The sequence below is a fragment of the Pyxicephalus adspersus genome, chromosome 9 (genome assembly GCF_032062135.1).
Source record: "Pyxicephalus adspersus chromosome 9, UCB_Pads_2.0, whole genome shotgun sequence".
Taxonomy (NCBI): Eukaryota; Metazoa; Chordata; class Amphibia; order Anura; family Pyxicephalidae; genus Pyxicephalus; species Pyxicephalus adspersus.
In genome coordinates this window covers 38,781,449-38,800,272 of record NC_092866.1, presented here as the reverse complement: position 1 = coordinate 38,800,272, position 18,824 = coordinate 38,781,449, and the positions used below count along the sequence as shown (strand labels likewise).

The window sequence follows — 18,824 nt, the reverse complement described above, 5'->3', positions numbered from 1 at the left end:
GTAACACTCATATTAAAGCACATAGTAATGCAATGTAAGCCATGAGGAAAGCAAAAGAACTGTCAATAGACTTGTTAAAAAGAGGTTGTTGTACAAATTGAGAAAAAGAAAATACACAAAGTTTTGAAAATGTCTGTCAGTGGAAAGTAAGGGGTTTCATTGTTACCAAGTCATATACAGGTTGCCCAACCAAGATTTCAATCACAAAATGAACATTTCTCAACATGCAAAGAAACACCCCAAGCCACTTTAGCTAAAATACGGGCTTCTCTTCAAGCTAATGGTGCTGATGATTTAAGATGCACAATAAGAAGGCCTGCGCAGTCAACTCAAGCTGGCTTACAATATGCCAAACAGAATTTATATAAGCCACAAAACTTTTGAAACAAAGTCATTAGGAGTGATAAGACCAAAATTAAACCACAAACATAAACGCTGGCTTTGGAGAATATTCAACAAGGCCATTGATAAAAAATGCAGCATTCCTTATGTGTATCCCTATGTATTTTTCATAACTCGTATCCTGTAACATTGATCTGTAAATATTTTATCGACTAGCAAATACATTCGGGTTTCAAAACAAGAGTTGACACATCTAGCTGTAGTGCGTATTCTTATTACATATATTGTTCAAAAACTGCATTAAGACCACCCAGTCAAATTCGCTTTCTACCTATTTATGACTATGTTATTGACAGTAAATATTTGTTTTCACAGGGAATGAAGACAAACAAAAACAATCATGATGTATACAGAGTCTCTATTTTAGTCACAAAAGGTTCAACTGCAGAGTTGATTACAAGAAATTCTGAAGCCCAAAGTACCTACCCAAATCTACCTGTAACACCTCCAGGTGACATGGATGATGTTACTGTAAACTGTTTACAATTGGCTTATTAAAGCCATTTGTGTTGAGAGAATAAAAAAATGGACTGGCATGGAAGGCCTACCCTAATCTTCATCTGTGTCTAATGTATGTAAAGTTCCTGCATTGTACAGGAATACCTTGGATTTCTGAGATTTTCCTACTTGCATGAATGTGAATGTGTTTATTGAATGTAATATCTTGAACTTTTGTAATTAGTTCTAAAAAAAAATTTCTGGTACCAAAAAGAACTGCGATATTTTGTATCTAAATGCCTAAACGCTTACCATGCCTGAGACGAGACTTCACTTTTGCCAGGGGGCTAGATCATCTACCCACGTTCTTGTATGCTTCTATATACAGTTAGGTCCATAAATATGTGGACAGACAACTTTTTTCTAATTTTGGTTCTGTACATTACCACAATTAATTTTAAATGAAACAATTCAGGTGCGGTTGAACTGCAGACTTTCAGCTTTAATTCAGTGGGCTGAACAAAAATATTGCATAAAAATGAGAGGAACTATAGCCTTTTTTTTACACAATCACAATCAGTTGAAAATAAAATGTTCATTTCTAAAACTTGGTTGAAAACCCTTTGCTGTCAATGACAGCCTGTAGTCTTAAACTCTTGGACATCACCAGATGCTGGGTTTCCTCCTTTTTAATGCTCTGCCAGGCCTTTACTGCAGCAGCTTTCAGTTGCTGTTTGTTTGTGGTCCTTTCTGTCTGAAGTTTAGTCTTCAACAAGTAAAATGCATGCTCAATTGGTTCAGATCAGGTGACTGACTTGGCCATTTAAAAATATTTCACTTCTTTGCTTTAATAAACTCCTGGGTTGCTTTGGCTGTATGCTTTGGGTCATTGTCCATCTGTATTATGAAACGCCTCCCAATCAATTTGACTGCATTTAGCTGGGTTTGAGCAGAAAGTATGTCTCTGAACACCTCAGAATTAATTCGGCTGCTTCTGTCCTGTGTCACATCATCAATAAACACTAGTGTCCCAGTGCCACTGGCAGCCATGCACGTCCAAGCCATCACACTGCCTCCGTCATGTTTTACAGATGATGTGGTATGCTTTGGATCATAAGCTGTTCCATGCCTTCTCCATACTTTTTTCTTGCCATTCTGGTAAAGGTTGATCTTGGTTTCATCTGTCCAAAGAATGTTTTTCCAGAACTGTGCTGTGCTTTTCGATGTTTTTTTTTAGCAAAGTCCAATCTAGTCTTTCTATTCTTGAGGCCTATTAGTGGCTTGCACCTTGCAGTGCACCCTCTGTATTTTTTTCATGCAGTCTTCTCTTTATGGTAGACTTGGATATCGATACGCCTACCTCCTGAAGAGTGTGTTGTTCACTTGGTTGGCTGTAGTGACGGGGTTTCTTCCTACCATTGAAATGATTCTGCAATCATCAACCACTGTTGTCTTCTGTGGACGTCCAGGTCTTTGAGTCAATTGTCCAATTACTTTTGAACCCCTAATATGAAGTAATTGTTTAAAAAAAGGCTTTAGTTCCTCACATTTTTATGCAATCTTTTTGTTCAACCCACTGAATTAAAGCTGAAAGTCTGCAGTTCAACTGCATAGATAGATAGATAGATAGATAGATATATGTGCACAAATACATTTATAGATATCTATGATAAATATATAAATACAGTATAAAAAAAAGAAAAAGTCAGGGGCATGTCTGGCTGATAGCAGCTTGAAACGCACCCTGCTCGCATCTGCGTTGGGGGAATCCGTAAGCACTTCCAGTGCCTTTTTCTCAGCTCTGGGAGTGGGAACGCAGTGAGCGGGTTAGCTGGCTTTTTTCCTCCGGTCCCTGCTCCACCAGGGACCAGGCTGCAAAGCCCGTGGTCTCCAGTAATCCCGGAGGCCACTAATATGGAAGCAGGAGCGCAGTCCACTAAAAAATCCCTCCCTGAGGGTGAAGGACTTGATTGATGTTCGCGCAGTATTTTCCTGGGAACATTTAGTCAGTAGTTTTGAAATTCCTCATACGGAACATTTCCGCTATAGACAACTGTCCTCATATATTAACACAGTAATTAAAGTTTCCCCGAGACCCATGCGCTCCTCTGTATTCGAAAACACGTGCCTCTCTTTGGCTTCAACCAAGGGGCAAATTTCAGTGATTTACTCAGCCTTAATAGCCCCTATTGATAAATTGCAATACATGCGGGACTGGGAATCTGAATTGGGTATGATCTGGGATTTGGAAGAATGGTGGGATAGGATGGATTCCCTCTCCAGGATCTCCCTAAATTCTGCAATAATAGAAGCCAATTATAAGGTAGCTCTTAGGTGGTATCTCACTCCAGACAGACTAGCGAAGATGTTCCCTTCAACGTCCCCTTTTTGTTTTCGGGGCTGTGACACCAGAGGTTCAATGCTACACATCTGGTGGTCATGCCCTATTGCCAGGAGGTATTGGGATGAGGTATTTGATCTGATATCTAATATCTTCCATCAAACGATTGGTAGCACGGCTGAAGCAGCTCTGTTTGGCAGATTTGATATGACCCTCCCTGGCCCCTCAAAAAAGTTGATTAGATTAATATTACTGGCGGGTAGAATTTCTCTGGCCAAAGCGTGGAAGTCCCCCTCAATATCCCTGGGCCCCATACACACTAAATTGAACTGGATTATGGTCAACGACAGATTGACTCACACTCTAAAGAACTCGTTAAATAAATTCGAAGATATATGGGAGCCCTGGATTGTTTTTAATAATAAGTAAGGTATAGTTTCGGATACCCTTGTGGGATATTATTCGCCAATGTTACTGACAGGACTAACTTCCTCTTCCCTCCCCTCCCCTTTCAGTAGATTATTTGTTTTATGTTTGTCCTTGTCTTTATTTCATAACGGGGACGCAGGCTTGGGTTATTTTACTACCTAAAATCCTGCTGTGTACGGCTTTACATTTACCAATAGCTTCAGATGGTATATCATGTTCTCTAATTTTTTGATTTCAATAAGTTTTCCTTACTAGATATACCTAGTCTATACTAATTCTGTTGTCCAGACATCTTCTGATATGCTCCTTTATGTTAATTTGCGTACACTTATATTTTTTCGTCCTCCGTTTTTATATTTCTGTTGATATCTTGTAATTTATGTTGACTTAATTGTATATTTACTTGTAAAATTCAATAAAAATATTGAAAGATAAAAAAAAAAAATCCCTCCCTGGAGCCACCATGAGTTCTGCAGCCTCTGCCAACACGGATAAAGCTCATACCTTTGCTCCCAGCACTCCAGGCTCTGCAAGCCCACACATCCCTGACTCCATGGAGAACTCCTCTTCTCCAGCCATCTCTCTAAAAACAGGTGAGGACGACTGGGGCTTAAGGGCACATCCTTGCCCACCAGAAAAGATTTAGAGCAAAGTATTGGCAGGTTAGAAGCAAGCAAGCAAGTCTGAATTTTAGGCTTTGCAGCGCTCTTTACAGCAAGTCTCAGCCACCACGCTCCCTCCCTGCAAAACACTTGCACTGATCTCTCCACTCAAATGGCAGCCCACAGTATGATTTTAGAAAGGCATGAATCTCAACTTACCACACTATTTTTACTTCACGACGATGACGAAAATCGTACTAGACACAATAATATACGCATCAAAAGGCTGCCAGAATCCGTCCCATACTCAGAATTCCACACCGCAGCATCTATATTTGCATCACTATTAGGCGTGCGCCCTGGTGTAAATTTAGAGCTAGACCCAGTACATAGAACCCTGGGCCCACGAAGTAAGGACCCCCAGCAGCCAAGAGCGTACTTTGCAGGGTCAACTTTTACAGGACCAGAGGAGATATTATGAGAAAGGCCAGAGAGACATTGAATACGCAGGCGCACACCTCCAACTACTGCTTGACCTATCCAAGTATACGCAAGATCTCAGAAGAGCCCTTAAACCGTTACTTTATGACTTGAGGGAAAGCAACATCCCCTACAGGTGGGGATACTCCTTCCACACCTGTTTGTACGCAAGGGCCGCAGAAACCATCCTTCATCTTCAACGCCAGGTACATCCACTAAAGTTACCTCAGAGCACGCGGTGGGCTCCGGCTCACAGCATGCACTTTCTCTCCTGCAACGCTTTTAAGCTCACCATGATTGTTTTCCCTTTTTTGTCTTCCTGAGTTACCTATCCCATGGATCAGCATCGATATATGAATACCTGATTTCTTGCTATTTTCACCTGGCCCCGTCTTTGTTATCAACCGTCCATACCTGATCACTTTTCCTTCTATCCAACTACTACAACCCTGATTGTTTTTCTAACACCTGTCAGTACCTGGAAGGGGGTCTCGCCCCAGGCTCATATTCGATCCCAACGCTTTCAACTGGAAGAAACTGATACCCTCTGGATCGATGGTGTGCCAGCGCAGTTTCCATACATCGGTTACATGCAGGTGGAACACTACCTTCTCTTCTACACCAAAGACAGGAGTTTACAGTATGGACATACTGTACCAAGTATATTCTTGTTATCTCTTTGTATTTCTTGTTGTTTTTACAAGAGCTTGAAACTGTCCCCCACTGGCTACCTCACCTATCCACTATCTAGCTGTCCGCTAATCTTTAACAACATAAAATAGCCACACCTAATCTGGAGAGTAATTTGGGATAGTGCCCGTAGGAGCTCAATTTGCACTATATATAAAGAAAATGCATACAAGATACTTGTGAGGTGGTATTTTATTCCAAATAAACTGCATGCGATTTTTCCAAATGCAAGCAATATGTGTTGGAGATGTGGTATGGAGATTGGCACTTTGTATCATATTTTCTGGTCCTGTTCGCCAATAGGGGGCAAAAGTCACCAACCTTCTCTCATAGATTCTGGAAATACCTATATCGCTCAATGTAGTTACTCATCTGCTGGGCATTCCTTTTTCCAACCTCACTAAGCTGAATAGAAAACTGGCATGTCACCGCAGCCAGATGTCTTATTGCTAGACATTGGAAATCTACCTCACCTCCCAGCTTAATAGACTTATATGCTAGAGTAAAAGAAGTCCAATTTATGGAACACCTTACGGCCAGGATTTTTGATAGATATGACAGATTCACAGCAATCTGGCCCCCATGGGACTTATATCTGCTATCAGCCACTAATATGTTTCAACATGTGACTGCTAATTTTCAGCTAGCCCATTCCAATGTGTCTCCTCCTATTAATCCCTCGGGGGTAACTCCAGGAACTCCCTCTAATTAATTGTCATATATTTACCATCTGTTCTACATTCTTCAAGTATCCTCTCCCCCTTTGTTGTTTTGTTTATTATTTGAAAACTCAATAAAAATTACAGTTTTTCAAAATGGCCACACTCCAGGCCGCCAATAGAAAGACATACTTTGACGTAGTTTATGTCACAAGGTTAGGCTGACCTGTACCTACATACCCCTTTATTTAATAGCTTGGTACCTATTTAGAGATGCCGCCTCCTGAAGTTACTTGTATATATTTGGAATATATAATATGTGGTTTTCAAGTTTTCTACCCTATTTGTTTTGATTTATGCTATAATTCTTGCACTGTGTTACTGTCCTGCACCAATTGCTTTGTATAGTGTTTTTTGGATTTACCCTAATTATACCCTGATTATGTGGGTTCCACCGGGAAGTATTAGTTCTGTTTACCCCCACTGTAGATTGCCACCTACCCACATGGGCCCATTATTATTATTTTTATTATTATAATTAATAATAAACAGGATTTATATAGCGCCAACATATTACGCAGCGCTGTACATTAAATAGGGGTTGCAAATGACAGACTAATACAGACGCGTACCGTCCCTACTGGATGGAAGTTTGGGACCTTTGATCCCACCTTAATTTTTCACCCCACGCGCAAGAACTTAGCCCGTCTCGCCTGTCTGGTGACCCTTTTCCCTACCCCCCTCCCCTATGTCACTTCCCAATGTTCAACCACTAATCTTGAAAATTCATACCCTCAAAACTAAAGGCCTTAAAAGCCCTAACAAGCGCTCACAATATTTATATGCCCAATGTCTTAATTGTAGAGAAGGGAGAGAATAGGAGAGGGAAAATAGAGGCTTTTAAAGGCACTGGTTTAGACTGATAAAAGATTCTACTTTATTAGTGTATTTAACTCAAATCTGAGATCTGATCAAAGTATGTATATTTACAATACATTCAAAATAAATTCAAAATGTCAGCTTAAACTATTTTCGTATACACACAATTTTGTAAGACAATTTACAGGTCAATCAACACGTCTCATCCCCGACACCTTTTACCTGGATTGGCTTCATCAGGGAATATCAGAGCTAGTTAGACCCAAACTACAATATTTAAAAGAAGAAAAAGAATGAGAACCATTAAGTTAATAGTTCATTGTAAAGCTACATGATTAATAATTGTCAAGCTACACGATTAATGTCTTTAACAGTTCATCAGATTGATGTACACGGTATATACATGATGGTCAAGCAAGGTTTAATGAATATGTGAAAATTAGCAATAAACAATCAGTACAATGGGAATGATAAGAAAATGGCTTCCAAATATATAGCATTTGATTAGAGTTTAATTGAGCATAATAAGGTGATGCAAATTGTCTACAATAAAGTTTAGGAGTACTTTCTTTGCATGCGTGTGTAAATTACTTAATTACTTAAGTTATTTGTGACTCTCCGAGGTTAACCTCCTGGCGCCAATAGGATTGCTGCAGATATTGGTGTTGTAATCCATATTCCTAGTAGGAGAATATCATCAGGGTTGCCACTTTGATAGATATTCAATAGATGTCCAAAAGCGGAATTTCAAAAATAATAATGGGAATCATAAATGAAACTTACTTATTTTAAGGAGAATAATCTGTTCTTGTCTGAATTTCTTTTGTGTTCACATGATGCTTTCTAAAAATAATTAGTGTTTCAAAGTATGTAGCACATAATAGTTTCTAATATTGACTTTAAAATATGCTTACTTTGCTAAATTCGTATTTAGTTTTATAAGGTAAGCGGTTTACAATCTATAAGGGTATTATCAAATTCATTGCTGCAAACAAAGCAAATTGTCACTACATAATATACCTATCTTATATTGCATTAGTTGATTGTAATAGATTATACTTACATAGGAAATATAATTAAGATGCAAATCTCTGTGTTAGGTTGGGTATGAGGCAGGGAAAAAGGGGAGTTCGCAAAGATGCACCTTTAATGTATTGAATAAAGTTTCAAAACAGAAGAAAAATAATGTCTATTGGTTTCAGCCCCATTGTTAAGGCCATCTTTTGCTGGTACCGGACCACTTATCCCTCTCTCTGATGGCTTCTGTTTTCAGCGGTGCTGGGAGAGCGAGTAACGACACCATGCAAGTAGTTAAATCACTCTCAAAGCTTTATTATCACATCGCAGTTTATATAGTCAAACAGCGGGGTGAAAGGCACTTAATAGGTAATTAATAACAAGAAATACAGTTAACAACTTCGCTGCGCACGGAATGTTTCAAGATAAGAGAGAGGGGAGTTCCAAGGTTAAGGGGGGATACAGATGTTAGTTTACTAATAAGGAGTACAGCTAGTTTCCAAACAACTCAATTATCTACAAAATATAGTAAAAAGCACAGTAATTCAACTTCAGGCTTCAGTAAAATTCCATTCCCTACATTTCCTTCCTTTTATTCTTTAACAAAAGATAACTACCTCATACCTTTGTTCCTTTACATACAAATAAACAGTTTCAGATTCTTGGGCATACATAACTTGAGGAAGCTAAATGATTCTTGGTTTGCATATCGACAATATTATGAATGTTTCCAGGAAATCATAGGTTTGACAGTTATTACAAAAGTTCTATGGGTCATGAGATAAACATATATCACTTTCAGTAGCCTCAGTATCATTGTAAATATTGCTAAAAACTCTAGGCAGTATGCTGACTGTAGTGGAGACACCAATCAAACAAGATGTTAATATATCTTGAGTACTATGCATATCAAATAGGCAAAAACTAGAGCTATTATATATTTCTTTGGCAAGGCGTTCCCATATGTTACCCCGAAAATCAGTCCAGTCACTATACTCAAGTCCTCACCGTTGCATAGACAGGGTAGAGTCATGCTTTAGGTTATGGCTTGGTTGGGGACAAACGAAGGGCAAATCTTGAGGGTGGTAGTGGCAAGTTGTTGTGACCCATACAAGACAGAATATGACCATCAGGGCTCCAAAACTGCAGACAAGCATTCGGGCTGCTACTTGTGGATCAAGAAGCATCATCCTGGCGCTGGATTGGCGCTGCCTTTTTTACTCTTGAGGCGTGTATCCAGGTGGGTCCTCCACTCGTCAGCACAGCTGTTCTAGTGATGGCTTGCATGGTGACGGGGGGTCCAAAGGGAGGATCCAAGGGTTTGTGCTTGTGCAGAGCTTAGTTACATATTGGTCCTGGATTTGTTGGATAGTCTTTAGCCCAGAGGGTGGGAAAAGGTCTTCTCATTAAAATTTCAAAAGGTGATAGCTTATTAACTGGATTGGGTGTCATTCTTATTTCTGCTAGCACGGCTGGTAGGTATTGGTCCCACTTATGAAATGTCCCTCCAGTTGCTTTTCTAAGTTTGTTTTCCAGTGTCCTATTTGTCCTTACTACTACTCCAGCACTCTGGGGGTGATATGGGATGTGGTACTTCCATTCTATGTTCATCATTTTTTAAATTTCCTGTGTGACTTTAGAGGTGAATGGAGTGCCATTGTCTGAGCTTGTTCTCACTGGCCATCCAAATCTGGGGATGATCTCCTTGCATGGTATTTTAGCTACTGTCCTTGCATTTTCTTTCCTAACTATGAAAGCTTCTACCCATCTGTTGTAACTATCTGTAATTACTAACATTATCTGACATCTGTTGGAAGTCTTTGGCATGCCTGTAAAATCAATTTGTAACTCTTGAAATGGACTCTGTGAAGGTAACAAATGTTCAAGTTGTCCTGCTTTCTTTCCTTTCAATCAGAAGGAAGGGCGGGTATCGTAGGGGGGTTACAACAGGGCATGAAGGAAGCCTGATGTATTAACAAAAAGCAAAAGGAGGATTAATTGGCTAATCTAAATGTTATTTTAAGGCATATAATCAATGTGAAATCCAGTGCTTATATTGTTCAATGGTGGATATATGTAGGTTACAGAATAATATATGCGTGTGTCATAATGATTATTGTAATGAATACTAAATAAAATACAGGGCAAAAAATATGTCCATATTGTTGTGAAAGTATGTAAATATCCCATGCAAGCATAGTGTCCTCACCTGCCAAGCCATAGAGAGGAGGGTTAGTCCGCTTTCGAGCAGGTCCAGGGTGCTTGAACACCCCAACGCCCTAACGAGGCAAGAGAATAAGGATGAAGACAGACTTCGATCATGCAAAGCTGTTTCATCCAGTTGCCCCCACAACCTACTACCAATAAAGCTTGACAAAGGATTCTTGGAGTTGGCTGTGGTTTGTGTGCCCAGGCGCATTACACACTACTTATTTTTTCATGTGAACACTAAAGTATTTCGGACAGATTATTCTCCCTTCAATAAGTAAGTTTCATTTATAATTTCATTTATAATTCTTCCTTTTTTTTTGAAATTCCGCTTTTGGACATCCATTGAATACCTAGTGGCCTATTTATTTTGGACATCTATTGAATGGATAGTGCCTATCTATTGAATCAAAGTGGCAACCCTGATGATATTCTCCTACTTGGAATATCAATTAAAACACCAATATCCGAAGCAATCCTATTAGCACTGGGAAGTTATCCTCAGAGAGTCACAAACTATATATCGACACACTAAGCAAATTTACACACACATGCAATGTAATACTCCAAAATTTTATTGTAAACAATTCAATTCACCTTATTTTGCTCAATTAAACTATTTTCAAATGCTATATATTTGGAAGCCATTTTCTTATCATTACCATTTTACTCATAGTTCATTGCTAATTTTCACATATTCATTGAACCTTGCTTGACTAGCATATTTATACTGCGTACATATATATGATGAACTGTTAAGGACAGTAATCATGTACCTTGACAATTATTATTCATCTAGCTTTACAACGAACTGTTAACATCATGGTTCTCGTTCTTTTTCTTCTTTTAAATACTGTAGTTTGGGTCTAACTAGCTCTGATATTCCCTGATGACGCTAATCCAGGCGAAACGCGTCGGGAATGAGATTTGCTGATTTACCTGTAAATTGTCCCACAAAACTATGTGTATATAAAAATAGTGGGTAAGCTGATACACTAATAAAGTAGATTATTTTATCAGTCTAAATCAGTGCCTCTAAAAGCCTCTCTTTTCTCTCTCCTATTCTCCCCCTTTCCTACAATTAATACATTTCATATACGAGGCTGGCACTTTCTCAGGTTCACCTGAAGTAACTTTACTGTATCCAACTGACTGTTCACCTCCTCAATTATTGAATTATATGTCCAACTTAAAGAGAGAGTGCAAATACTGCTCCTTCAAGAGACCCATTTTCAGACTAATAGGATTCCGTTTCTCCAAAACCGATATTATTCCACATGGTTCCACAGTTCCAACCCCGAAACCAAGGGTGTCTCCAAAGCGTTTTACAAAACGCTACCAGCGCAGATCCTGGAATCCCATTCTGACGCCCAGGGCAGATATTTTATTCTCAAGGTTTCAATATGGGATAAGAAATTCACCATCGCCTCCTTCTATGCACCTAACCAACAACCCACCACGGCCATCTCTCAGTACTTAGAGACACTGAAAGGGGTTACAGAAGGTACCATTATAGTGGGAGGCGACCTAAATTTTGCACTAGATCCTCACATTAACACCTCTTTGGGAAAACACCCATATCCTACTCCAAACTAAACTGCTTTTGTTCCAAACTATACGACCTTAGGCTGTTAGATATCTGGTGCACACTTTACCTGACGACCAAAGAATATACATTTTACTCCAATCCACATTGTATGTTTTCCCTCATTGATTATTTGTTAGTAAGTCACCCCACACTTGATTGGCACCCAACTGCATCCATAGACCCATGCCCCTTATCGGATCACTCTTCAGTAACTCTGTCCCTTCAAGTTCCACAAGCAGGCCCTAGAGAATGGACATGGAAGTGTAATGATTCCCTGTTCAAAGACCCGATATGTGCTAAGGCGGTCTTAGACACAATGGGCCTAATTTATCAATGAAATCCACGCTCGCTGGTCGCGCGTACTTTCGTGCCGTTATATCGAGCCGGTTTACCGCGGGCTGGAGTTATGCGCTCGTTCATTCCCATCTCACTGCTTGCCTTCATAACAAAATGGGCAATAGGGGTCGCGCATCCGCCAATTAAGGCGATTAGATTTCAGCTGCGCGATTAAGGAGGATCTGTTAAGATGTCAATCGTGAGATCATAGCAATTAAGGCGACGGCGTACGATTTCGGAACGCGAATACGAATGCGCGAGCGATTGTCCGATTCTGCTTGATGAATTAGGGCCAATATCTAATTTTATTAAGGACCATTCCTCTGACACCACCACCCTCCCGATACAATGGGAGGCTATGAAAGTGGTTCTTAGAGAGGTCTTTATACAGCAAGGGGCCAGACTTAAGAAGATTAGATCACAAGACATAAAGTTTACATCCGACAAAGCCTAATCCTTGAAACACCTACACAAGCAAAATCTTACCCCTGATGTATTTCTAGAACTAACGGCAGCTAGAATGCACCGCTTAGAATTTACGATTTATACGATAGTGCCATCGAGATCGCTTCTGTAAATTATTTTACCAATACGGGGATAAATGCAGTAGACTCTTGGCACGAGGTCTACACCTGCACACTTCTACCACATACATACCCTCAATACGGAATGCTAATGGCACAATGACATCCATCCCTAAAGACATCCTGCAGGCGTTCCACAAGTACTACTATTCAGATCTGTATCAATTACGAACGGACCCAGTAACGCCTTCCTCCCTTGAACAATGCATATCAGAAACAGATTTCCCAATATTAGACCCTGAGGTGATAGCTCATTTAGAATGCCCATTTACTGAGGAAGAGGTCAGCGCAGCAATCAAATACACACCAGTGGGTTAAAGCCCAGGTCCAGATGGGTTCTCACAAGCTACACTCTCCTAACCCAGTCCCTTTCTTAACTAAAGTGTTTTCCTCTGTATAGACGGACACTCCTTTCCCGTCCCAAAGTCTAGAAGCACACATCACAGTACTCCCCAAACCAGGCAAGGACCACATGTATGCTCAAATTACAGGCCCATATTCCTGATAAATGTTGGCGCAAAACTATTTTCCAAACTGGTAGCAAACAGGCTCTCCCCCTTTATCCCATCAATAATTTACATGGATCAAACCGGGTTCATATTCGGGAGGGAAGCAAGGAACAACACCATTAAAACCATCTTACTGACTTAACATGCCCAGGCCACCGGTACACCAATGTGTCTTTTACCAGTCGATGCCGAAAAAGCCTTTGACAGAGTCAATTGGCAGTTCATGTATTTGACACTATGCCAGGTGGGCCTAGGCCCCAGCACTTTATTCCTCGCCAAAAGCTTGTGTATGGGTGAACGGCGTGAATCTGAATCATTCCAAATCTGGAATGGCACTAGACAGGGATGTCCCCTTTCCCCATTGCTGTATGCCTTGGTCATGGAGCATCTAGTGGTAGCCCTACACCAAAATCCAGATATCACTGGCGTCATGTTAGGGAACTCACATTACAAGTTTTCACTGTACGTGGATGATCTCCTCCTGTACATATCCTCCCCACACATTACGATACCATCAATAATGAAGGAATTTGATAAATTTAGCCTCCAGCAATTTTAAGGTGAACTACTTGAAGTCTGAAATCCTCAACATTACTTTAGATGCCAATCAAATGTCATTTATCAGCACTAATACTTCTTTTAGGATTTGCAATGAAGCGATCAAATATCTAGGTGTTCTGATTACATCAGACCCTTCCAAATTATTTTCATATAATTACAATCCTTTATATAGTAAATTACAGAAATATGAATCCCTGCTAGGGATGAGCGAGAAGGCCTCTGACAGTGGGTTCACAAAATTTTGGCGAATCGGTTTCTCAAATTCCATAAAAGTCAATTGGCCTACTTTAAACATTAATAGCAAAGCTCCCATACATGTTAGAAATACACAATTTGCTAGTTATGTGTAGGAGAACAGTGGCAACAAGGAAAAAATACAAAAGTTCCAAAAGACCTTGTGGTTTTCCCGAAAATGGCAGGCAAAGTGACAGCAGGCAAATAGGATTTTTGCGTGATGGACAGCCTCCAGAAGGCAGCATAAACATTAGGACATTGAGAAAGGGTGAACTCAACCAACTAGCAACAGTCTCTGCTGTCAAAACAGCGGAAGAATGCATTGCTATTTAATGTACGCACCCCTATTTAGTTTATATAGCTGCATAATTTGTTTACGCTTTATAAATCCTGTTGATTAATATTAATAATAATAATAATAATTGCTAGCTGGCATTATGACCTGGATGACATGTGTTATAAATGCCACCCATAAAGGTACCGACAAGTAGCGCAGTGACATTAGGCAAAAGGATGGAGGACCAGAGACGGAGCATGGGTCAGAGAGAGCAGTAGCAGTGTGTGGCCTCTGGTCAGCTATCGCCAGGGAGACCGCATTGGTAAGTGTCATGGAGAGCTGGGTGTAGTGCATCATCAATGCCACCCATAAGTGTACAATTTTAGTGAACTGAGTACTGACAGGCGGCAGCAGCAACAGCAGGAGGAGGCGGTGGGCCCTGAGACGGAGCGTGGACTGCTTGGTAACTGGCATCTGGAGCTGGGTGTAGTACATTGACAATGCCACCCACCCAGAAGTGTGTAATAGAATTTTAGTGAATGGAGTACTCACAGACGGCAGGAGGAGGCGGTGGGTCCTGAGACGGAGCATGGACGGCATTGGTAACTAGCGTCTAGAGCTGGGTGTAGTGCATCATCAATGCCACCCATAAGTGTACAATTTTAGTGAACTGGGTACTGACAGGCGGCAGCAGCAACAGCAGGAGGAGGCGGTGGGCCCTGAGACGGAGCGTGGACTGCTTGGTAACTGGCATCTGGAGCTGGGTGTAGTACATTGACAATGCCACCCACCCAGAAGTGTGTAATAGAATTTTAGTGAATGGAGTACTCACAGGCGGCAGCAGCAACAGCATCAGCAGGGGGAGGAGGCAGTGGGCCCTGAGATGGAGGGTGAACTGCATTGGCAACTGGCATCTAGAGCAGGGTTTGGTACATTGACAATGCCACCCACCCAGAAGTGTGTAACACAATTTTTGTGAATGGAGTACTGGGCAGGTGGCAGCAGCATCAGCAGGGGGAGGAGGCGGTGGGCCCTGAGACGGAGCGTGGACCGCATTGGTAACTGGCATCTAGAGCTGGGTGTAGTCCATCGTCAATGCCACCCAGAAGTGTGTAACACAAATATCTGAAATTTGTGAAGGGCCAGACCAAGAAGTTTTGTGCGCCAGCATTGTTGCAATGGTACTTATGAGTTTGACAGTACTGGGGGTTTTCATCTGCAGTTTGTTGGCCTTTCGGAAGCAGCAGAAATGTAAAGTAAATTGCTAGCTGGCACAATGGCAGGCATGACACTGGCAATGAATGCCACCCCTGGACGTTGTGATAACTAGCAGAAAAATTCAACCGAGGCAGGCTCAGCTGACAGGGTGATTGCTGATAGGCAGCCACAGGCTCAGCACAGAAGCAGTGTGAGTTCCCAGAGGCATCTTGGTTGGCCAGTGAGTCCTTGTGACAGTCAATCAGTGACATCTGCAGTTGGGATATGATAGTTGTTAGTAACCCACCTTTCGTTCATTTAGTTTTTTAAAAATAATTTTTGTTTATTTTTCATTTCGTTTCGATTGATATTTTCCAGCGACAGTCTTCATCGGTTGTCTGTTACCACTCTGCCATCAGCACTTAAGGTTTTTTCGGACAGAACACTAGATTCGGGGCATGAAAGTAGCTTCATGGCATACTATGCCAACTGCGGGAAGATTTCAAGCCTGTTGACCCAAAAATGAATGGGGTCACTACTGTCAGGACAGGCATCCTCCTCATAACTGCTGTCGTCAACACCACCACCACCAGCCAGAAAACAGCCAACGTAATAGTGCACCATGTGCTTCATCCGTTCTCGATGGTTATGCCCCTACACTTCACTTGTTTGAAGTGGCCACATCAGGTTTTGCTAGGCATCCAGAAAATCCTCCCTGCCTTGACCTACACTTTTAAATGTGTGCGGCCTGCTGCCACTAGTGCTGATGCTGCTGCTTCCGCCGCTACAGGAGGATACGGTGTCTGCCTGAGCTCCCTGTGTGGAATGTGGTGCGCGGAAGTCCTCACACAGCTTGAAACATTCCCATTTCTGTTCTGTGTTCTTTGAGGACAATATTGTCTCCCAGTCCAAGTCACAGAGAGCCACCCTTGATAATGGAAAATGTGCTCTCTTAAAATTAAATGTTTTTATCTTTCCTGTTTTTGCTTTCTGTTTACAGCTTACATTAAATGAAATCATATTATGGTCACTGCTACCCAGACTCTCCTTAATTTGCAAATTTGTTAAAAGCTCTGCATTGTTAGAAAGAACCTTCGTTCAGCAGAGTATCATTTCTAGTTGGGGCTTCTATAAACTGTACCAAAAAATGATCTTGTATTAAATTCACAAATTTCCTCCCTTTTGCTGGTCTTGTAGTGCCATTACTCCAGTCAATGTCAGGATAGTTGAAATCTCCCATGATTAAAACACTTCCACTTTTTGCTGCTTTTTCTATCTGTGCTAGTAGTTGATTTTCTATTTCTTCCTTAGCACTGGGGGGCCTATAGTAGACTCCAATCATTAATTGTGTGTTATTCAACCCCACATTTAACTCCACCCATATTGCCTCAACCTCATTGCTTGTTCCCTCCGCAATTTTTTCTTTCACATTCACTTTTAGATCACTTCTCACATACAGACAGACACCACCACCCTTTCGTTTGACTCTTTCTTTACGAAAGAGAGTATACCCAGGAATATTGACAGCCCAGTCGTACGAAGAACAAAGCCAGGATTCAGCAATGCCAACTAAGCCATAATTCTCTTCACTCATTAAGGCTTCCAACTCCCCGATCTTGTTTGGTAGACTTCTAGCATTGGTGAACAGGCTCTTTAAACCATTGCTGCCTTTACCATCATTGTTTGCCAAATCATTTTGTTTTGCTGTACAACTAGTACTGCACAATCCAATGTTTGTTTGTAACATGGGAAGCTCCTTACAATTATCCATAATCCTCCCCCCAGCTATCCCCAATCCACCCTCCACTAGTGTCTGACCACTGACTAACCTTTCTGCCACCTTATTTGACTGTCCCACCCCCTCTGTCCTAGTTTAAATATCCCTCCACCATTCCCCTAAGTCTTTCCCCTAGCACGGCAGACCCCCTTTCATTTAGGTGGAAACCATCTCTGGCATACAGGTTGAACCCCAACGAAAAGTCAGCCCAGTGCTCTATAAACCCAAACCCTTCCCTTCTACACCAGGTCTTAAGCCATGCGTTTAGCTACCTAAGCTCCCTCTGCCTTTCCTGTGTTGCGCATAGCACAGGCAATAATCTGGAGAATAAAGCCTTGGAGCTCCTTTTCTTCAGCTTAAAACCTAGTTCCCTAAACTGATTTTTAAGGATCCTCCATCTTCCATTTATATTGTCATTGGTTCCAACATGGTCCTGTCCAGCCCCTCCCAGTAGTTTGTCCACTCGGTCCACCACATGCCGAACCCTGGCACCAGGGATACAGCAAACCATTCAGTTGAAGGGATCTGGGCGACAAACTATTCTATCAGTCCTCCTGATGATAGAATCCCCTATGACTACCAATTGTCTTTTCCTTCCTGCGTTCCCTCCTCACCCCTACTAGATGTGCTGCACTCCCGGCTGTTAGGGGTAGCAGTAACATCTAGAGTTGCCACCACTGGGTCTGCCACCTGCACATCTTCACATAACTTTGCAAACATGTTGGGGTGCTCAAACCCAGGGCTGGCCTTCCTTTTATGGGTGCCCCTACCACACCCTCTACTTACTACTTATTAACCCTACTCCCTACATACTCTTCCTGATTAACCTCTCCACCCTCCACATCTAAGCCATTAACTACCTGCTCAGTGAGCAGGAGACCCCTCTCAAGGTGATCCAGTGATTTCAGTTTTGCAATGCGCTTCCCCAGCTCTCCAATGTAAGATACCAGAAGGGCGACTTGCTCACATCTGTCACAGCGGTATTCACCTAAGAGCTGTTGCTCCATTTGTGCATACATGTGACAGATTGTGCACTGAACCAAACGTTCAACCTTGCTTGCACTCATTTTCTCAGTTACGATTTTTGTTTACAAGGAGTTATACACGTTTACTTACAGTTTGTGGTTACTATAAGGATTTAACTCCTTTTGTTTTCTGCCTCCTGTTTTTTCTAACTCCACTTGATTAAAAGTCCACTTGTTTCACAAGCCAGTAAGCAAACTCAAAATGAGTGCCCCAGGAACTTAAATCACCTGTGAAGCCTTGACCACTCCCTCTTGGAGGTCAGCAAGGAAAAAAAGCTGTTTAAAACAAAACTGTTTAAAAAAAAAATAGCAAGTCGATCAGAATGCAATATCTGTATTTTTTTGAGAGAAATACAGACATTTTTCTGGCTTTTTTTGATACGGCCCGATTCGCAGCGAGATTGAACCTACAAATCTTGCTCGCTCATCCCCAGCTCATCGCTCCTCTAGGGCTGCGGGAGCAATCAGGGGAGCGGAGCTGTCAGCATAGCAGAGCTCCGCTGATTGCTCTGCTCCCTGATTGGCTGAGAAAAGAGAAATCCTGATGATGCTTGAGCTGTCATCAGGGTTTCCTATTTCTCAGCCAATCAC

The 18,824-nt window shown here is 41.5% G+C and overlaps 1 protein-coding gene across 5 annotated transcripts in view; it reads left to right on the top strand.

Annotated features, from left to right (window-relative positions):
• LOC140337800 (uncharacterized) overlaps positions 1-955 on the top strand; it is a 35,826-nt gene extending 34,871 nt beyond the window's left edge. For all 5 annotated transcript variants that reach the window (XM_072421613.1, XM_072421610.1, XM_072421609.1 and 2 more), the window contains one exon: positions 718-955. In XM_072421613.1, the coding sequence (XP_072277714.1) occupies positions 718-724 (7 nt within the window). In that variant the 3' untranslated portion in view covers positions 725-955. The remainder of the gene's footprint in view (positions 1-717) is intronic.
• Positions 956-18,824: the final 17,869 nt, after the last annotated feature.